The sequence below is a fragment of the Temnothorax americanus genome, unplaced genomic scaffold, assembly GCF_048541705.1.
Source record: "Temnothorax americanus isolate GAGA-0224 unplaced genomic scaffold, ASM4854170v1 Scaffold21, whole genome shotgun sequence".
In the NCBI taxonomy this organism is placed as follows: Eukaryota; Metazoa; Arthropoda; class Insecta; order Hymenoptera; family Formicidae; genus Temnothorax; species Temnothorax americanus.
Window position 1 is genome coordinate 2,205,919 of NW_027509349.1, and position 23,043 is coordinate 2,228,961.

Sequence of the window (23,043 nt, forward strand, 5' to 3'; positions counted from 1 at the left end):
CTAACTTCACAGAGGTCAGTCTTTCACTGGTTTTGAAATGAGATGAAGAGAAATTTAAATAGCAGATATGGAGACAAACATAGATACGTGAAATAGGCAATAGGGGTAAAGAGATAGGTCTGTAAATCATAAAATCCTCATAAATTCTTTGTTAGTCTGATTGTCATAAATCTCCTCAAAAGAAGCTACCAAAACCATAAATCCTAAAAATCGTAAAAACTAAAAATCCTCAGATTCTCAAAATCATAAAAATCATAAATCTTCAAATTCTCAAATCCATTGAGTTTTCATAGGATAAAAATGCATTAATTTTTAGACCTTCCATTTCTATAAAAGTAATAATTGCTTGAATTTCAAAATTCCAGCGAATTTCCCCTACTTTCCCGGGATCCAAAACGCTGAAATTGTCGGAGGTATATACTACCGATCAGTGGAATCATTACGGCCCTCAAACGGTCTGCTCGCCACCGAATGAAGTCGAACCACCCCTCTAAAATTTATATGAGAAGCACCGCTCGACGCAGCGTTGACAGACCAAGAGAGCTTTCCAGCAAGCGACACAACTCGACACAAGTATCGTTTTATCTTTGTTGCTCATTACCAAAAAAGAAAGATAGAACGATGCTTATGTCGACTTGTGTCGCTTGCTGCAAAGTCTCGATTTCACGCGTCGGGCGTGAAAAGCCGGAGCGTCGTACGCATCGTCGAGAGGAGCGAGAGAGATAAATTCGTGGGAAGGGGGCGGAGGGGGGGAGGAGATGCGAAACACTCCGAGAACCAGGGTGAAAGAGGGAAAAAAAGGATAGTGAGACGACGGAAGGGAGGAGGGAGGCAGAGCAATGTCGGACGGTCTATCTATAGACCACCTCGACTACTGGAACGGGATAATTGCGTGGGGGTGAAGTTGCAATCGCGGACGCAACTGGTGGCGACGGGGTTCGATTCTCTCCCTCCCCCTCTCTCGCCGCTCCCGTCCCCGTCTCCCTCCACCGCCTGCAAGGGGTGGTGGGCACGTAATCGACGCGTGTACACACGTGCATAAGAGATGCATATGTGTGAACGTCGAGGAAAATCACGGAACGATGTCAACGACCCGGCCTGTCGGTTTCCAATCTCGTTTCTCTCGGCGGCTTTCTCCCTTTCCCCTCGTTCCTTTTCTGATGCCGCTGCCGCCGTTATTGCCGATCATTATGTCATGTCAAGTTGCAACAATTATATACCTTTTCCTCCATACAAATCGCCTCAATACAAATTGGAGGACATATTTAACCAATCTCGTGATTTTCATCTCATCCGGTCATTACTCCGTTTTTATTCGCGTTATTGCATCACCGAAATACGAAGTCGAAATCTAGGAAGTACACTTTTTTTCTTCCGCTTTTCATTTTATCGCTCGAAAGAGTTCGGAGCAAAGGTCAACAAAGTCTATTATCTATAAATTATCTACTAATACGCGTTTACAGTCCTATCTAAAGCAAATACAAATTCTGAGTTTAATTCGATTTTTTCGTAAGTCTTTAATCCGTTTACGGTACGTACACGGAAAACCGATTCTAGGCACTGATAGGCACCCAGGCGTCATTTGTTATAACAACAGGTTTCCGTGATTTGTACGATCCATTCCAAACACAAAGTTGATTGAATTCGACTTCACCGTACGCTCTTCGCATGAAATCTACCAATTTTACCGATAATGTAAAGGACATTGCGAAAAAGAGGCATCTAATGAAACCGCATCTCCAATAGCGAACGCCGGTTTTATTCCACAGACAGACGTTACAAATTCCGCACAGTCCGTTCCTCGCTCGGCTGCATTTTTCTGGCATTTTGTTTCGAGAATCGCGTATAGCCCCACTCATCCTCCCTGCTCCGCGGATGTCTCGCAAATAACCGATAGCGAGGCTCGCCACAATAGCTGCATAATCAAGCGCGGCAATGCCATAAAGATAATAATCGCGAAGGTCTCGTGGGGGGGGGGGGAGGGCGGCGACGCTGGTTTTAATTGCCCTGGCAATCTCGCCAGCCGATAAATAAACGCCGCGCCGTGAGGAACCGTCTCCGTACACCTGCGAGCAGAGGTGAATGCTATATCTCTTTATCGCGCGCGCGCCGCGCGGGACGCGAGCGCGAGCGCGTGGAAGGGTACCCGCCAAGACGAATTAGGGCGCCCGCCCGCCTATTTGCGCTCTCTCTAGCCGCTCATCGTCCTCGAACCCCCGACAGAGGCAGAAAAAAATAGGGAAAAAGAGAGAGAAAGAGAATGTACCCTCGATAACAGGATCGATAAACATCGTTACTATTTTACACGGCAAACAGAGCCGCGAGCGCGCTAACTACGGCGCCTCTCCTCTCGAATCTCAAGGATATATCGTTACCAGGACGAGCGGACGGAAGGACGAGTGGAACGGACGGACGGATGGCCGGATCGATGGCCGGATCGATGCCCGATCGATCCGGGAGGCGCCGTACGAGCCCGATTGATTCGACTTCGGTATTCATTTTGCATGAATTTTCGACCAAAAACTCGCGGAGGATATGTAAAGAACATCGCGAGAGAAAAAAAAAACGAACATTGCAGTTCCGTAACGGAGCCTCGTTACACAGATGGTAAATAATAGGAATTTTATAAATAATATAAGTGACTGAGGTTCCACAATAGAATTCTCGAACTCCATGATAAGTGGCGGATCGAACCATAGATATCACGTTTCTAAAATTAGACATCGTGCGGATGCCCAAAAAATGTGCCGGTTCATAAATAGACGATAGAATTTTTTGATGGTGAATCCAGAATGCGAATGCGACAGCTGGAAACGCGTCTGAAGGGATACTCAAGTTTTCGTTTAGACAGGTATGCTAAGCCATATGGAGATTTTAATTCGACGGAAAAATATCCAGGTAAAATTAACAGAACTGTTATACGAATCTATATTTATGTAACTTCTCTCTCGTTGCGCGAAGACTAGCTACTTTTTTCTCTCACTCATCCCTTTCTTTCGCGCGCAAGTTACTTTGGGACCTCCTCCTTGGATTCTGACGACCGATTCGTTGCGACAATGCAAGCCTCGGTCTGTGTACACTTAATGGCATCTCTGATAGCCTACTTAAGTAGTCGAGATAAGGAGCTGAAGAGTCTCCAGGAGCTCGGCACTGCTTGGCACCAGGACTGAAAGAAATGGAGTAAACAGCGATAGAAGCGCGATATAATTATCAATGCCCTACAATTTCGACAATTCTCGAAAGTAACGAGGCCCGAGAGCAGAAATGCATCCAATATCTTGCAGCGCACATCAATGATATGTTTCAAAATTGAAATAAGGAGACGTTAAAGAGGTTAAACAAAAAAAAGACTAAATTAAATTAGATTAAGAGAGCCTAAAATAAGAGAATAAAACGGAGGAAAAGAAAGTTGAATAAAATTCAGAGTATTAGAATGTTCTTGTGTTAGTAATAACAGCGTGTAACAGCACCTCTATAGCGAAGAAGAAAATAAAAAAGCAAAATATCAATTTTATTGATTACTGATAGCTGATTAGAGGCGCGACGGTGGCTTATCGATAAGAGCATCGTGTATCTATTCGACCGAGGGGAATATCTCGATAAGGGGATAATGATTCCGATGATTGGCGAGCACGATTCTCGTGACGAAAAAAGGGGCCAGACAAGATCCTCGGACGGATAACAGTAAATTACGGCTTATTGATGGATATACTCGATTTACAAACATTGGCATTCCTATCCGATTAATATTCACGATACAGCGTGAATTTTCTGTGACTTCGCGCGGTAGTCTTCGATTTTATCGCGATGTCAGTGACATATGTATACATAAACTGTTGTACCGCGGCCTTGGAGGATCTAAAATCCATAATCAAAAAGAAAACATGATAGGTACACGTCTTTCAAACACGCGTATTCTCTCTACTAGAAACTAAGATTTTTATCAAAAAAAAAAAAAAAAAAATAATGATTAAATAACAGCAATTTAAAGCACGCACATATAACGTAATCTTATATCAGAAACCCTGTTATCGGTTATCAGTCTTCAGTTATATCAGTTTCTAGCAAATACTTGCCCTCTCTTCGTAATTAAATACAAATATAAATAATAAAAGTATAAATAATAAACTTTACACAAGAGTTTATTAAAAAGGTCTTTAAAAAACCACTAATTAAAATCACTGCTTAAAATTGAACGAGAAACGGATGTTGATATCACAATTGTATTTCTCTCTCGAAAAGATAGACGAGAATATCTATCTTCGCGTCCTAATCGACTGCGAAGACAGTAACATTAACCGACTGTATCAATGTAAATATTAATTTATCGCGTTTCGTTTCGGCCCGTGGATAAGTCGTTGGATAAGAAAGCGGCATCAACAAAATAAAACCCTGCACTGATGTGAATTATAAAATGCTCCGGTAAGAATTTTAGGAAGACTGCTCTGCTTCGTTCTGCCGAATTATTTGTAAATAAATGCAAATAAAGATATACATATAAATAATTTCTTAAATAAAATCTCATTTTAAATAGAAATGATATAACACCTTCTCGAAGAGATATCTACATTTTATACATCTCAAAATTATTCAATTCAATCTTTTTCCTTAATAATAATTATATCTGTGACGTCTTTAATTTCAATCATTACAATAGTTATATTCCCAATTAGATTTCAACGATGACGGATCTCGCTCTGGTTGTAAAACCTAGTAATTCGCTAAAAGAAGTTGCATATTGACAATTAACAATGGTATCGTAAATACTCGGCTCTCAAAATAAGCATTCGAGAGCGTTGTTGTCAGTCGCGCGCTAAATATATGCTCGGCTCGAAAAACCAGTTTTGGTTGGTTCGACCTAGTCGAATTTATCAATCCGTCGCCAATTGAGTCAATTGTCGCAGTGTGCGTATGTGCGTGCGTGCGTCAGCTCCGTTATACATATTCAACGAATTGTAGGCGTTATTCAACTATTATATGTATACAGCGTCGCCCGCGCTTGTTAACGAGCTCCCGTATTCATGTTTGCACGCGATTTTAGCGATCATTGAGTACTTACGAGCCGAAGTTCTGGCGTGTCAATTTGAGGTGACGGTCGTATATATGGATCATCGGCGTATTTGGCAACACGCGTACGATGTTTACCGATGTTTAACGCAATTAAAGTTAACGAACTTTTCAGACTGAGCTAATATCCCTCAGTCACTTTCGGATATTTACATAATATCTCTCCAGTACACTCGAGACCTTGGAATATCTTAAATTCTCGAAATCGAATATCTCGGACTTTCCCCTCTCTTATAATAATTCCCGAAGGTCCCGAATTCAGATCCTATTTTCCTTTTCCTCTTATGTTTAATAGATTTCTATTCCCCATTGGGAACGAGAAGAGAAAATATTACGATGTTAATTAATATTTAAGTACTCGTATCTTTTTGAGTTTCGAATTCTCACAGATTGCGAACAGAAATTATTGGGCGTCCGATTTTTCGACACACGAATCTAATTAACCCTCAGTCTGTATACGTTTTTTCTTTTTGCACCCTCGGAGTATATTCATGAGTCTGTCACATTTGACGCTATTGTTCTTTCTTTAAAGTATTTAAAAAAGAATCTGAAAAAATTCACAAAACGTCTGTCTACATTGTAGTTAACGATTTTATAGTTATTTTAATAAACATCGTTTATTTAATATTTTCTGGCGGGCTCTTGCAAGTTTTACAATTACGAGCGGATATCATTTTGGCTCGGACGCCGTATAGAAGAAATCAACAAGTATGTATTACGTTTGTTACTCAACACGATTGCATAAATGTTTTTAATAAGACTTCTTCAGCTTACAAATCTCGTCGGCTGATTGAGACTCAAAGAGGCTAATAAATAAAGTGCATAAATAATTTATCGTTTTTTTTTATTCGTCCTCTTATTTTCTCATTCAACGCTCCATCGAGATTCGATTCCGGCCGAGTGCGATCGCTGAAATCAATGACGTCACTCACGAGCACATTCGTAAACAATGACAGGAATACGACCGCATTAATATTTGCCTTGCAACGACACGTCCGGCTGTCTGGCAGTTGACTTTTCATTATTCAATTCTCAACTCGTAAATCGTGATTTTTTTCAACCATTAATCCTCAATTTTCAATTCTAATTCCTAATTTCTAATACATCTTCAAAGTTCAAAACATTTTTAAAGAAATGCTATCAAGCTTGTCTAACTTTTTAATTTCAAAAGTTACCTTTTTTTGAAATTTTAATAATTGACAAAAACAATGTAAGGAAATTTATTAATTTTCTATATTTTCTTCTTTTTTTTTTAATCAATCATTACCTAATCCGGCGCCAGTTTTATCCGGTATCGACCAATTACCTTCTAATGTCCGCATTAATCGTATTTTGCGCTGCAAATCAACTTCCTCCCGCGCTTATTCCTTGTATATCTCCGCTCTCATATTTCATCGCGTCTCGACCCTTAAGAGCGTATCGAGAACCGCGAAGGTTATCTAGAACTGCACGCGGCCATTTTCCTCGCTGACTGGCCGCGATATTAGCGCGCCGAGTATTTTCAACAATAATAATGCCGGCGGGAGATAGTGCGGGAAAACATTCGTCATAAGTCCATTAACCTCGCAAAAGAGACAATGCGCGCGCGGGCGCAAGCTTTATTGTTTCATGCTTAAAGCTCACTTTGGACGGCCTACAATTTGCGTACAATTCGGACAGAATAGAATCCTATTTGCAATTTTTATACGCCGCGTATTTTAATATATATATATATATATATATATATATATATATATATATACACATACATGTATACAGGGTGTCTGGTAATTACCGTGCCATCTCTCGTGAGCAGGTTAGAGCAGACTGACAATGAGTAGAAAAGTGCTTTACCGTTCTGCGAGTTTCTCAATAATTAATAAGATGTTAATAAAGATTTGCAAATAAACGTGCATTTGCGCGATTCAACGACAAGAGACAGCCATAAGTGTTACGCATTATTTGTTGTTGCTAAAGAGCTACCGAGTATATCTCTTTTATGTTTGTGACTCCAAGTTTACTTTAACCTATAATTCAAGATATTTTAAGATGTTAATTATAATTAACTTCTACTTATAATTACACAGGCCGTGAAATTGCACGCCCCTCCCAAAACCTTGCCGCGCGTGTAGCAACCGCAAACCGTCGCGTATGACGCTGAGCTGTTTTTTTTTTCGCCGAATCAAACCGACGCACTGATTCAGAGATCTTTGTCAATTAATTCTTCATTACTTATTAAGAAACTCGCAAAACAGTAAAAGACTCTTCTATTCAGTTCAAACTCGCTCTACTTACGTACGAGAGATGGCAATTATCAGACACCCTGTATGCGTGATTCCGATTATTTTATGATTTTTATGCCATTAATTTTACGGCACATATGAATTATAAATAGAATTTTATTTCGATTTCTTAAATTATAGATTAAAGTGGACTTGAAGCATAAAAGAGATATACTCTCGGCAGCTCTCTTATACTTTTCTGTACATCTAAAAAGTTAAAAGCAGTGATATTATTCTGCTCCTTTTCTGCCTTTTGTGGTAAATAATTGCATATTCGACTCTATCGCAGGGTAAGAAGAGAAAATATCTATGTGCCTTTTTCTTCGAGTCAATGGCCGTCATGTTAAATTACGAAGTCAGAAATCCGTATATACACACTTCGTTTTTACGCATGACGGCACACACTAGATGAGACGAATATAGTAACGAAGGCAGCTTTCCAACAAGCGACACAAGCCGACACGAGCATTGTTCTATCTTTCTTTTTTGGTAATGAGTAACAAAGATAAAACGATACTTGTGTCGACTTGTGTCGCTTGCTAGAAAGCTCCTAAAAGAAAGCAAACGAGTGAACAGACATGAATAAAAGAAAAAAAAGTCAAAAGAAGACATGAATAAAAAAGGAAGAAAAGTAGACTGGTATGCAAAAATCTCAGGAAGTAAGGAAAAAGTTGTTTACAATTGGAGTTACGACACAAAAATACAAGTGAAAAAATATAAGAAAATCGGCAACCGCACAAATTGATAAATTTGTTTCTGGGGGCCCGCACCTAATAATCTGAAAATAAAATTAAAATTTGCAAATCGTGAAAGTCATGAAAAGCTTCTTGCGCCGAAATTATGAAGTTAAAATGATTATAAAATACATGTAAACCATTTTGTTAACATTTTAATATTTTCACGTTTAACGGGTTAAACGTGTAACAGTTGAGAATTGTCGGAAATATTAAAATACCATTTAAAAATTCTGAGCATGCGATTTTTTTCGCGTGTTTAGTCCTTATGGGGATTGGGTATGGTTGGAAAGAAAATGGAGAAAGAACGTAACCTCTATGTATAAGAGCTCGAGGTGAGAAAAGAATATATTCGCACGTGAGTGACTTGCTGGAAGAGAAAAAATATTTGTCGCTGCCTAATCATCTTTAATAACGCGATATGAACATCGGACAAATATTTTGTTCCGCCGCAAATGTAAACATACGGATGCATACGTATAAAAGTAATATTGTTGCGATTGTTGATTCGTTTCTGGCCCGCAACTGATAATTTAAAGATAATTATTAATAATTCGAAATCGTTGAAATCGTAAGACTTTCTGTGAAAATATGAAAATATGAAATTAGAACAATCATATAATACAAATAAATTGTCACATTTATTATATTTTAATCCTTTCACATTTAATAGAATATATACGTCTAGAATATAAATCTGATATAATTTGTGTCACGTAAGCGGATTAAACTGAATGAAAAAGTTCTTTGTATTGCGAGTTTAATAATAATTAATGAGATCAATATAGGTCTTGTTATATTTTATTTTGCTTAATAAATTGAATTTGTACTTCGCTTACGTTTGCGACCTTGAATGCAACGCAATATAAACTTTCGCGTTCGAGCTTTCGTTACAATTTGCAGATACTATATTTTTTTGCGTTCGTCTTATATTGTATATCCACTTTTGAATTTTTTAAATACTTTTTAATAATATTTTCGTGTTTTAACGACCATAAAAATCCTGTATATATACGCATAAAAAACTTTATTCAAATAGTTTAAAAATATATTATTCAATTCATTCTCTATATTGGATTTTAATTTTAATTGCGTATCTGGTAAATTCGAAAATTTTTAAAAATTATTAAATTAGATGTTTCTCTTCTTAAAAAAGTCAGATTCGAAAATCTTCATATTATTAGGTCAACGAATCTTAAATATCGTCGTTAAACAAATTAAATAATTCTATATAAAAGCAGATTCTTCAGTTTTTGATAAATCAAGTCAACATCGACACATCAGAAATCCTAAAGATATTAAAGGCGAAAGAAACACGAGGGAACCGACTGATTTTTCGTTAACAAAACCGGTTTGGTTCATTAAAAAACCTACTTAGGAGATCTGGGCCCAGACTATATTATAATCCTAATAGCAATCCTATACGAGTTACATGAAGAGTGAACGTAGAGGGGGGAGGGGAAGGAAGATGGAAGAAAATATCGATGAACGGAAGATCGACATCTCCATTGGGAATAGAGTAGATAATTAAATTCAGAATTTCCGAACGAAAACTGGAAAAGTAAATGTTGTAAACATGTAGACGCTCCCGAAAAAACATCACGACCGTATAGCACCTCTAATTACCATGTCGATAAAGATCCGCCGCGCCGCCTGTGCACCTCAGCTGTAAGAGCATGCCCGGATAATCGTTGACATGGTCCAAGGTCCCGCTGCTGCCCCTCCTTAATTCCTGGCGCCTTTTCTCGAGGTCGGGTGCCATCAGGCTCCCAAGGATCTTTTTCGCGTTGGTTATGACCTAACCATCAGGTTTGTGCTTTTGCAGCAAAAATAAATTTCGCTCACAAATCACCGAGTGACCTCAACGAACTATAAAACTCCTCCGTGTTCATTCGCATTCGAGATTATTAAGTCGAATCTTAAATATCGTCCTTGAACGAATTAAATAATAATTCTATAGGGAAAAAAAAAAAGATTTTTCAGTTCTTGATAAATCGAACCAATATCGACATCGCTCTAGAACTCCGAGTCGCTTTAAGATCACTTTTTGCAACAACAGGATGTATCGGATGTTATAAATCGTTCAATCTCCGTTCGCGCATCACTTGACTCTCATAAATTATATCGCTCTTAAAATTGTCCTAAGGTCCACGCCCGTCCCTTTTCATCCCTCTACTCCATACACAAATCGTCCATTGCAGTCACGTGCGTGTCACTTAACGCTCCGAGGCGCAACTCCTAATAGGGGACATTTCGAAATGTTTAATATTTCAGTAGATCATCTTCCTCGTGAATTATTTAGGCCTTAAGGCCCGCAGTCTGTGTTCTCTCCGATGCAAGATATCGACTCCATATCGATTAACGCGATCGTCGTTTAAACTTTTATGAAAACACGTCGCGATGACATCGTTATTAGGAGGAGAACGCGGAAGAGAGCGAAGAGAATGACGAATCACGAAACGAAAAAGCGCACGACGCGCATCGTGCGCCGACTAACGCCACGCCGTTCGCTCGAGATCGGCGCGACCTGCGAATGCGAAGGCCGAAGTGCCGAGGCGCGCGAGTAAATAACCCCCCACCCCCGCATCGCGACGCACGTCGTCGGCGGCGCGGCGTCGTCGTCGGCGAGGCGCAGCGATGACGCGCCGGCGAAGGTGACCAATCAACGGCCGCTAATTACCCCGGGCTACTGGGCGAAGCGAAGGCGCTTGCGTTCGATTGACTATCGATATACCCCGTGTGGCCTACGACGTTTTCCTTTTGCGGGAAGGACGAACGATAAGGTTCCAATTTTAATTAAGATATCAACGTCCGCAAATAGACTCAGACATACGATAACGAATTTGACTCCGGAAAATTTTTCCGTAATTGTCAGTTTGTTGCGATGTTACTCGAAAAAACGTGATAAATAGAGAGGATTATCGCGGGTACGATCCCCGCGTAATTCTAGCGTTGTAAATAGTTACGTAAAAACACAACAAGTTACGTAAAAAAGTAAGCGTAAACCAAATCGAAGCGATAAAATATGACTTCGCGCCCGAAACCGATGGAATTCGCGCCGAAATTTGATTGCGCAACTCGATCAGCGGCGTCTCTGTCGTAGATAAACGTCGCGCGCGCGTATCTTCAAAAGACGATTGGACACGAAACGCGACGCGGCTTTGTCGTCCTTCGCGCGACTCGAGAACAGCTACATGTATGTATATAAATCGCCAATTTTCATCCGAAATAATCTAAATCTTCGCGAGAGCCGTGAGAGAATTCCATTCCGTCACGGCAATTAAATAATCGAGACCGCGGAGCCGTGATCGATTACACGCACGCGCGCGCGCGCGCGCGTTCCGAACCGCGTCACGATCGTGTGGCGTCGAGCGTGTGACGTCAAAGGTCGATTATAAGTTTACAATCCGCGGATCATTTATGACCCGCGTAGAGCGACTTAATGCGAGAGATGTATTCGCGATAGCGCGCGGTTATCAATCTGTTGGATAATCTATTATATAATTGCGATTTATACGTGAAACCATAATTCCGCAGTTTCAGCGATCCGTGGATCTCTCCCCTTCCTCTGCCTCATCCCGCTCCACGATCTTTCCCTCGACGAGGCGCGGAAAGAAAAACCGCGCTTCGAGATAACATCGGAGAGACTCGACGAAGAGAAAGAATTATTCGTAAACACGACGGGCTCTATAGAAAAGTTCTTTTTTTCCCTCCCTTGAATAACGAGCGCTCGAAAGTGAACGTACAAGCTGAAAACTGTCGTTTTGATGCAAAAAGCAACGCAAAATAGCCGCGCTGTCCAAACGTAAGACGGACACTCTGTATGTATAATTCAGCCGAGATGGTTACACAATAAAATAATGATTCCGGTAAATCGACGTCTCCGAGGTGTTGCATAACGATGGAAAAATTGTATACTTATGGTGTACAGCCGCGTTTTTGACCCTCCGCGAAATTGCCACGCGACACATCCAAAGGTCAGGTGGGCAGGAGGGGAGGAGGAGAAGAGGGAAGTAATCCTCCTGTAACCCGCGTTCACAATTTTATATATTTGTCGATCTGGCTTGGCTATCAATTCATAAAGTCCGCATTTTGCGGTCTATTTATACCGGTTTAACAAGACGCCATTTAAATGACGGTTTTTCTCTCCCACGTTTTTTTATTTTCAATAACGATCGGTTCGCCGACTCGCTCGTCACGAAACACCGCGAACATCCGCGATCTGCGCAGCGCGACGGCTCGCACGGATACTGGCGCTCTGCGCCAAGCGTGTGTGGGTATGTTTATTATTATTTATCGTTATATTGTTACCCTCAGTCGTCACGAAAACCCGAGACACACCGACCTGGAAAGCGCGGGAATGCGACGACTAAGAATTATTTATCGGGGGATCGTCATTAAAACATCCACCTGATGCTTTAGCGCGTCTATATGGAGTGTTTGAAAAATCGCGCCCTATCTCCCTTCGAGAGAACTGAATTTTGCACCGTATGTCTGGATTCTTTTATCTTTAATTCTAGTTTCATCAATTAAATATCTCTTTCCGAACAAGGATGGAAATATAATAATATAAAGAGTAATTTTGTACAATAGAGCCCTTCCCGAATCTTGATATTTTCTTGCGGCTTTCTTGGTAAAAACCTTTGTTGTGACTTCGACAGTGATAATCAATCGGGGAAGCCTGAAAAATATGCACCCTACCGATTTTTTAAACCTATTTTTTTCCTATTTTTATACCTATTTTTTCGACATGCCGGAAAACACACACACACCTATATAGATTAGTGACGCGCTTTAAACAGTTAAATACTTTTAAAGCGCGTCACTAACCTCCCCCTCATGTACTTTGATATATTATATAGAATATATTGACGAGTAGGGAAAGGAAGACGAGGAATGTACTACGCGACGAACAAAATCATAACAACGGTATTTATACATAAAAGGGGCACACACATAAACGCGGGGGGGGGGTGCAAGGGGGGCCAATAATCAAGCGTCTTAATTCAAGCAGTTAGGTAAGCATAATATAACTAAACAAACTCCCAGCGTGATACCTAACTGCTTGAATTAAGACGCTTGATTATTGCCCCCCCCCCCCGCACTCCTCCCCGTGTGTGTGTGTGCCTCTTTTATGCATAAATACCGTTGTTTGTTATAATTTTGTTCGTCGCGTAGTACATTTCTCGTCTTCCTTTCCTCCCACTCCTACTTGGCTTCATGTAAACAACAGTACAAGACATTGACTGCTATATTTAGACAATAGAAAATATACCGACCCTTATATAAGGACTACTATATATTTGATCCGAAAAGCCATGTTGGAAAAAAAAAATAAAGTAAAAATAGGTAAAAAAATAAGTAGGGTACATATTTTTCGGGCTTCCCCGACCCCGACTGATTATCACTGTCGGAGTCACAACAAAGGTTTTTACAAGACAGCCGCAAGAAAATATCAAAATTCGGAAAGGGCCCTATTGTAGAGAATTACCAAAAAGAAATAATGACTGATTAAAAATCTTCTTCTATACATTTATGTCGGATATTATATAGATAGTTATATACGCGAGCTTTTTCAGGCTTGCTTAGAGCTGTAAAGCTGCTTGGCTTAGGAACGGTTATCCCAAATTTTAGCCAAATTAATTAACGAATCTCATTAAACTTATGCTCGTTTTAATCAGTAAGATCAGCCGCAAGCTGGTACAGAGCCGGATTTTCCATTTTTGTGTGGCTCTTAAAAAATTTATAATAAATAAAATACGAACTCGCAGCTAAACAACCCGACAGAGGTCGGTAGTGTTACTCCTGTCGACCCTTAATTTTTGACATTTCCGCCCTAGGGATAAAGTTACATTATCGCTACTTTGAACCTTGATGAGTGCCAAACCATATTTGAGTGCACTACGTGTACAAAATATACACCTGCTATTCCGATTTATCAAGATGGAACCTTACAGATATATAAACGTTTTATTAAACCGCCTTATAATCTCTCCTAAAGTATAAATAATTCGAGTTCATCCCTCTCCCGTCTGCCCCACGCGTCGCGTCCCTCCGATTATTTCGTCGCTCTCGCACGGCAAGGCAGCGAGTGCAATGTCCAATGTGCGCAAAACAATCGCGCTCAACGACATGTTTGTTGCTCGTTCTTCTCCTCTTCCTCCACCGTCTCCTTCTCCCACCTCTCTCGCCTCTTTACACGCGCCTACCCGTTCAATTATATTCGTTACACATATAAACCTACGCCCAGATAGCCAAGCGTGATACAGCATATTAAGCAAACTAATGCATTGCATGTGTTTTCATATATTTGCTGTAAACTTGCTGACATCGAAATAGAACACGTTAAAAATGCAGCTACATGATTGATTATACATGCAATCAGTTGACGCAATTCAAGAGCAAACGGTCCGCATTATTGGTACGTTATGTTGTCTGCAACATGTCGTGCTATCACACAAATCCCTCACCAATTGATGCTATCACGTTGCAATCAATTTGCTGTTAATAGGAATATAATTCATATGAGTTCAACCCGACAAGCATAATGCTGTCTCACCTTGTCCCGAGTTTGTCAAAATTAGTTGCATTAATTCGTTGGCAACATGGCAGTAAACTCACAGCATTTGGCTATCTGGGCGCATGGCACGTGTACGCGCGCGCACTCACGAAGGAGGGACTCCTACATGCTCGCTGATAGCGCAATAAACGCGTCTGTATAAGCTCGCCAGTCCCATTAGTCACGCTAGACGATTACCGGTCGCTCCGACGATGTGACGGATCACATGGAAAACCTGTGACGAAGTTTTTGCGAAAAATCGATCGCATAACGAGCGTGTTTCCCCAGATGTTCATTACCGCTTGGCCACACATTGGACGACTTGTAAAATTTATTCTCAATTGAGAGGGAGAGATGCATTATTACGATGCTACATTAAGAGTACCGGGTGACGACACTTTTGTGTTCTCGATAATAACTATCTCGAACATACCTATCACAAAACAAACGAGAGATTAAACGAGTTATCGGACACCACCAGTTAGCAACACTGTGACGAGGTCCGAAATAAAGAAACACATTTTTCTTTTAAATTAGATTTAACGAATATCAAATACTCCATGATATCGATACTTCAATGCTATCGGGATGCTAACGTCGGCGTCACGGTGTCCGCGTGTGCATGAGCGATGGCGATTCTAGCACGGCTCGTTGAACGTGAATCTCGTCTACCATTGGACGATGACCCGTCTTGCTTATTTATCGTCGCGCTTTTACGGCTTAATTGTTATTCGGTGCTTGCACTACGAGACGTTCGTCATACACACACATATATACACACACACGCGCGCGAGCACGCGCCGCTGGCTCGTCGCATCAATCGATCGATACGATCTGGATGATAGACATTTATGCTATGCAAATTATTTTCATTATGACTTTATTTATTCACATACCTTATTTCTAGCTATATACATTTTGCTAGCTGCTTCACGTAAAGAAGAGATATCTGAACTCGATAAATCTGTTTTTCATTCAAACAAAATGTTATGTCCCGTGCAGACGATTGAGATTATCTATAGTCTGATGCTATCTGTAGCGAAGTTATTTCAGCTCCAACTATATTTTCAAGTAGGAACAGACTCGAAAGGACAACCATCTTTGATTAATTACAATCAATTTATCAAATGCAATTCTAATTTATTAAATGTATTCTTCGCGAAGTGTTCAAGTGTCAAAATCCTGTAGGTACTTAAAAATTTTGCTATAATTTGACGCACTAAGATTTCAACGCAAAACGATATTATCTGCTTCACTATTGTTACAATTATTTTCACTATAACACTGCGTAAAACTGCGAAATTATATCGAAACTACGCATTTCCACTGCGTTTCGATTGAGCAAAGAAAACACGCCGTTCGAAAGAGGGAGAGAATAGCGAGAGAGTGGAGCATTATTTCGCGGCGAGCATGCGAGCGAGATGAATACTAAATAGAAACGCATTTTTGTGGACTGGACTCGGGGCCTTATCTTTAGGTGGACGGCCTGCTATCATCGGTGGTTCTCATAGAATGGATGATAACGCACGAGACATAAACGTGAACTGAGATTCTGGGTCTTTTCTCGATTTCTCGCATATTTTTAGAATATTTGAAAATTATTGAAAAGTTCTAAGGATCCTTCCAGCACCACAGAGAATTTCCGCAAACAATGAAAAAAAGCTCTTGAAAGTAATCGTCAAAAATAACACCGTTGAATCTTGCAGAGATTATTAAAAATCTTAGGGATCTCTCAAAATATACATCTGACGAGATTCGAAAACGTTTGAGAAGAAGAGGATCTCTGAAAGTCTTTAAGGATTTCCGAGTAAAAAGTTGGAAAACTTCAAAATTGTTGAAACTTATTGAGTTCTGAAAAATTTCAAAAACGTCTAAAAATTGGAGACTATCTGAGGCACTTTAAGAATGCGTGAAGATTACTGGATAATTTTGAAGTCTGGAGTGGTCTAAGAATTTCTAAAATTACTCAAGGATCTTTGAAGATCTTCGGGCTCTAAAAATATTAATTTGAGCATCACTGCCACGCTCAAACGCTATCACGTTTCGCGAACACGTGCGTCGTCGTGCATTCCTCAAATCATTAGCCCAGCTGCTCAGTCAGCTGAGCACCGCTGATTTGCAAATCGAGTCTGTTCGCTGGCCTCAAAACTGTGTACTTTAAATTTCAAACATCGATCAGCCTTGATCTCAGTCAATTAAGCAGTCGGCTTTTGAATAAAAAAATATTATTATGTAAATCGGTGAAGTTTGGCATGCGCATACATAAGGCTGGGCTATAATAGCTGTTTACAATTATTCTTTTGGGCAAATCTACTAACATATCAGTAAAACTTATGTGTTGAAGCAACTTTACTGACAAATTCAGCAAAATATTATATAATTCTAAAAACAAAATACTGAAATACTAATGCTTCTAATGCATCCTGCATCTAAATATTCTTTTGAATATTCTCTCTTAAAGATAATATAAACAAGTGTAGTTCGCCAGATTTCTAATTTATTAATATAAAAACTATTCCAGTGTCACCGGATACTTAGCTTTTGTTGCCTCATACTTCCAGCCATTGTATTTTTAAATAGAACATTGTATTTAAATTATTATATACCATCTCTCCGCGATATCGAATGCGATATATCGATACAGGAAACTCGCAGATACCGGCGTGACTTCTGATTGGCTATCTTACCCTGAAATGAGTCACGACGAGCGGACGCGACCAACCATCGTTCGCGTTGTTAACACATGGCTAAGAATATCGATACTCGCACGTTCGTGTTCGACCGACGGCGATATCGAATATCGATACTTCTCCACAATATTCATATTCATGCCACTTCTCGAGACTCGAGAGGAGAAAACAGAACGATAGGTTAAGCGTAACGTATCTTTAAAAGAATAGAAAAATCCTAAAAAAAAAAGAGGGAAAACGATATATATATTTATCGCAACCTCTAACCTCTAACCATTAATTTTTCATAATAGTCAACCTCTATTGGCCCTTTGTTATCACATTAACTGCCGTAAATATGCCGCGTACGAGGAAGAACAGGATTTGGCGTCATTTCAAGAAAATAAATGAGAATACGGCGCAATGTAGTTTGTGCACCAAATACACCGTGGTCTCTGACCTGCTACGTCACATGGAACTACACAAAAATAATGCTACGAACAGAAAAGACAACGAGCCGAAAGAATCGTAATCCATGAAGAGGAAGAGGTCTATTGAACACACATATAAATTGTAATAATAATAATACATTTCCTCTTATGCTATACATATTTAACGAATTTTATAAAATCTCCTTTTTCTTGCAGTCACGGGCTGAAGACAAACAACGCTGACACTGAGACTTCAGCTGGAGCTGGAACAAGTTACGAAACTAAAGTTGAGGTACATGTTTTTTGCCATTAATCAATCAGTTTTATACTTTTGTGAATACATTTTTTGAATTCTATGTTATTATTCTTGTTTATGTTGTAATAGGCAATACCACCTCCTATACAAGTGAGTGCATCACCTAAAGTTGCAACTTTTGAAAGAATATCTAATTATGGTAAGATCATGTTCTTACATTGACAATTGGATAATTATAAAAGGGACTAACACAAAATGAGATTAATACATAGATATACATCAATAATAAAAATAATTAAGTGCTTTATTTCTTGTAAATTTTATATAAGTTATCTTTCAGATGATGGCGATTGTCAAGCCCAGATACTGGATGCCATTTTATCTGCGCTGACCACCGACCACTTAATATCGTTCAATGTAAGGGATTCAAGTATCTGATCAAGAAACTGGTGCCTCTTTACAAAATTCCTAATAAAACTGCGATCAAGAGAAGACTCGATATAAAATATGATACAGTAGCCCAGATTTTCAAACAAAAGTTGAATGAAGCTTCACATGTGACTATTACTTTAGACACCTGGTCCGAAGTAGGATCATCCAAAAGTTTCTTGGGAGTCACTGTACATTTTATAGAAGCGAATGGAGTCAGGAAGATAGAATCAGGAAACATTGCAGTTTTCGAATTGCTTGAATGGTGTGTAGATTATACAACACATGCAATCCTGAGTATTCTAACAAAATGGAACATTGATATTGATAAAGTTGTAGCAGTTGTGACCAACAACGAATCAAATATAGTTAGTACTGTCACACAAACATTTAGTCAGAACAAGCACATAATGTGTTTTGCTCATACTATCAATTTGGTGGCAGAGAACTCTATAAAGAACTGCAAAGATCTTTATTACCTCGTTAATAAAGTTAGATCAATCGTAAAATTTATGAAAACCAGCACCGAGCTAACTAACGAGCTGTATCAGTAACAAATCAACTTAAGTACATCCAAAGATGAAATAAAGAAACTCATTTTGAATGCCAATATAAAGTGGAACAGCACAATCTACATGATAGAACGATTTCTCGAGTTATGGAACGTGATCGAAAAAGTTCTATTTACAAACGATAAGGTGGTTTTTTCAAATCCTGAGATGCCGACCGCCGACGAGTTAAAAACGTTGAAGGAGATACTGGATCTGTTGAAACCATTAGAATTCGTGGCGCAGGAATGTTCGACCGAAAACTATATCAAGGTGTCAAAGATAATACCGCTCATCAAGTGCACTATACTCGAGTACCAGAACACTCTGAACACTAAACTGACGATGGCGTTGTCGGCGAATCTGAAAGTAACTATCCTGGCAGAATTGGAGAAGTGGTTTGGACAAATAGAGTTTGACAATCTGGATTTCTATCGTCACCATACTGGATCCCCGCTTTAAGACCGTACATTTTTGGAACGAGAAGGCTTTGGCCAACGCCACGTGCCTGTTGCGCGACATGATAAATAAATTGTCTAATTCATCCGACGAGCTCGATGTCAATTCACAGGAAGAAACCAACTACAATCTTTGGAACCATCATAAATTTTTGACGTACAAGGAAGGAGATACGCCTCCGAAAGATGAGTTGTCTTCGTACCTGGCTAGTCCGCTAGTGTCCTTGAAGGACGATCCTTTAAAGATATGGGAGAGCATGAAGATGCTGTATCCCACATTGTACACATTAACGACAAAATATCTATCAATTGTACTTGCATATTTCCAAAGTTCCAAACAAGTAAAAAAAATTGTCCACACGAGTATCGACGTGACAAATTCAATAATAAATTCAAATATATATTTATATGATGATATTTTTGGTAAAGATGTTCATCGTCATCGATACTTCAGTTTCCTTCAAGTATCAATGACGTAAGCGAAAGCGTTCTGAATCAGGCGTTCTTATTCAGCTTCTGCGATACTTTGCGACTCGCAGATGCCGCTTGAGATCGTTCGAGGAAGCGAATTGCTAAGACCCTGCAGATTGACGGTGATTGAGTCTACATTACAAAGGCCTTGGAGGCGTTTAACGCGCCGGCATCGCGTCGTTTGTATGATCTGCAAAAAGCTTCTCTCGCCATTCGATTAGCCTCCTTGCGGGCATCAAATCTAATGGTTCCATACAGATTTTGGAATTCTTATCTTTACATATTTAATTCTTATAATATATATATATATATATATATATATATATTCTTTATCTATATTTTATATATCTTTATACAATCTCGAAGAAAAGTTGACTTGAAAAAAAAGCACCTTATTTTTCATTCTTTAATTATACTTTTACATTTAAATTATAAAAATATTCAGAGTATTTAAATAATTTGTATCTTTACTGATTAACTGTACTATTAAGTGTACGTTACGTAAATTATAGATTTTCAGTACTTGCAGTGAATATCGGAACGCAGCCTTAGATATATCACAGTCACGTGGTAGCCGACAGAGCCACGTGTTCACCACCGCTGGCGCCGGAAGTGGGTTAATTTCTCGCGTGTCATAAAAGGTTGGCATAACGAGGTGTTTATGATGTAAGATTTTTAATATTACGCCCACTTCTCTCAGGGTATATATCTTTGCTTCAGTAATCTATAATTCGCAGAGTTTCGTAATATATAATTTATATACGTGCTGTCTAATACGAATAAATTTGAATAAGTTAGAGTGAGACAATATTTTGTTTTACTCTTAACTTATTGGCCCCAATGTACATCAGTTCAGGAAGTTCTTCGAAAAAGAACAGATAGAAAATATACATTGAAATATACATGTTGTAAATTTGTTATTTTTCTGTATTTTTTCTTTTCAGCATTTTTTTCCGTCTTTTGCTGATATGTTATAATTATTATAATTATAATTATTATATGCGTACTAAAGGAATCTCTCTAAATCCTATTTATACATAGATAAATAAACGAATGTAACATGTGTATATATTATATTATATGTATTTACGCTATGAAAATTAACGGGCGTCGCCGTCCGTCTCGGACTTGCAAAACCATAACGATTGAATTTAATCGGGCAAATCTATTGCACGTAAAAATTTTCTATTTCTAAATCCTAAATATCTAAATTGTTTCTTAGAGCATCTATTACATCTTTAGATCATCGGAACCGTAAATCCTTCGATTCAATCCTTCGGATCCTGTATATCTCACTTTAAACGCAGAAAGTGTAATATATAATGCAAACAACAGACCTAACGTGTTAGCGCATTCATCTGTTTCCGATAATGACGCCAGTTCGCGAATCATATGTACCAAAGGCACATTGACGCTCCTATTTTAAAATATTCATTTCCCAAGTAGTTCAAAAATATACCTCTAATCTTTCTCTCAATATATATTTCATTCACCGTTTTTATAAACAATCTTCTTATGGAAATCAATATGATTTATGTTGCAATTTACAATTTATTTTATATTTCTGATTGGATATGTCAAAATAATTTTATACAACAGTTTTCCAATATAATAACAGTTTCAATATAACTAACACGTGCACTTGACATTTTTTACCATTAAAAAAAAATTTTTTTTTTATATGCCTCGTACGACGTACATAAAAGGAAAGTATAGAACAGTCGAGAACATCGAACAAGTGTCTCTATTCCGACATTCCAATTCTTTTCGAATCATCAAGAACTGTCGAACGTTCAGGACTATCTTGGCGAATAACAAAATGTATATAGGAAAAGTGCGAGATATGATGTGAGTGAACGATCCGTCATGGCGATCCGCAACGCGCGATTCAATTACACGCACGTGATTCTCTGTGCATTCTCCCCTGTTCGTTATCACATTATACGAGAATCCTTACTTCCCCCCCTCCTCATCGCCATCCGTCGCTCTATTCTTATCGCGGCGCGCCAGGAATGCATTTTCATCGCGACGCATCTTCGAATGACGCTCGCAGGCGGCGAGCTCCGCCGAAATGTCTCCGGGGGATATTTTTAACGGACTCTTATTAACGAATTGCGCACACACCGTCGCGTCCCGGTCGCCGCAAGCGGTTAGCCCACCGGCACCCACCCCGGCTTACCATCGGAAGAAAAATCCGCGCGATCCATCGCGCTCCTTGCGTCCTTCCCTTCCTTATTTCTTTTCTTTGATGTGATATTTTTCGCAATGGTTCCAAAGAGACTTATTAGCATTTATTATCAAATTGATTATCAATTTAATTGCGGTTGTACGGTTGTACTGTTTTAACGTCAGTTTGGAACTGCGTTTTAAAACCGACGATAATCGACGCGTACGCAGAAAGCACGCGTGTCCAAAAATCGGGACATAAGACGTCTTAAAGACGCCTTAGAGATGTCTTTAAAGATGTCCCGATCTTAGACATGACGCTGTCTGGGTAGTTCGCTGGGCCGAGAAATGTATAAATAATTCATCACGCAATAATATTATTAGACACAGACGCATATCCAGCCCGACCGCACGAAGCTCATCTCCATCTACTTGTACCGTCCATTCTGATGCTTTTTCTTTCACTTTTCCGATCGAATTATCGAATCGACGCACACACAGTATGGCAAAGGTTTCGCAAGATCGTTTTGCAGTATAGGTGAAATCACGATCGGGTAAAGTCTTTATCGGCTTCGAAAACGTACTTGGGTCGCCGCGTTTTCCCCCTCAATCACGCTGCGTAACAAACAAACGCGAGGCGATCCGACTCCGGCCGAAACGTCGTCGCGTCCACGACAAAATCGGAATATGGGCCTCTCACCGCCATACTCCATGGATTACATACGCACGCGTGCGCGCGCACGCGCACGTGCGTGTATAGCGTGTATGCGTGCGTAAGAATGGCGATCTGACGGAACTGCTAGATTCCGATTTCGATGCGTTTCCCCCGTGCACACGTCTCGTCGTCTGCATCTTCCCTCTTTCCTAACGATATGTAAACGCGGAGCGCGCGACGAACCGGACGAATTTCGGAAAACGTCCGCGACGCACGTGTGAAAGTCGTGGAACGCAACTGTGTTCCCCTCGCGAGGTCGCGAGTTTGAATCTTGCGCTT

The 23,043-nt window shown here is 39.6% G+C and overlaps 2 protein-coding genes and 1 long non-coding RNA gene across 6 annotated transcripts in view; 2 read left to right on the top strand and 1 right to left on the bottom strand.

Moving 5' to 3' along the window:
- Nfat (nuclear factor of activated T cells 3) overlaps nucleotides 1-23,043 on the bottom strand; it is a 36,083-nt gene that overhangs the window by 12,385 nt on the left and 655 nt on the right. The window contains exon 1 of one of the 4 annotated variants that reach the window (XM_077406573.1): nucleotides 9,689-10,591. The exons of 1 other annotated variant lie outside the window; for it this stretch is intronic. In XM_077406573.1, coding sequence (XP_077262699.1) covers nucleotides 9,689-9,824 — 136 coding nt within the window. In that variant the 5' untranslated portion in view covers nucleotides 9,825-10,591. Of the gene's footprint in view, nucleotides 1-9,688; nucleotides 10,592-23,043 lie in introns of those variants that run through there. 2 more of the 4 variants (XM_077406574.1, XM_077406575.1) reach the window with 2 other exon arrangements.
- On the top strand, nucleotides 15,303-18,351 carry LOC143897737 (uncharacterized). The gene is made up of 3 exons (XR_013256988.1): nucleotides 15,303-17,863; nucleotides 17,938-18,013; nucleotides 18,107-18,351. It is a non-coding gene; the product is annotated as an uncharacterized LOC143897737 (long non-coding RNA).
- LOC143897630 (zinc finger BED domain-containing protein 4-like) lies at nucleotides 18,233-18,969 on the top strand. The gene is made up of 2 exons (XM_077406437.1): nucleotides 18,233-18,276; nucleotides 18,336-18,969. The coding sequence occupies exons 1-2, from the start codon at nucleotides 18,233-18,235 to the stop codon at nucleotides 18,958-18,960; spliced, it is 669 nt and encodes a 222-aa protein (XP_077262563.1). The 3' UTR covers nucleotides 18,961-18,969.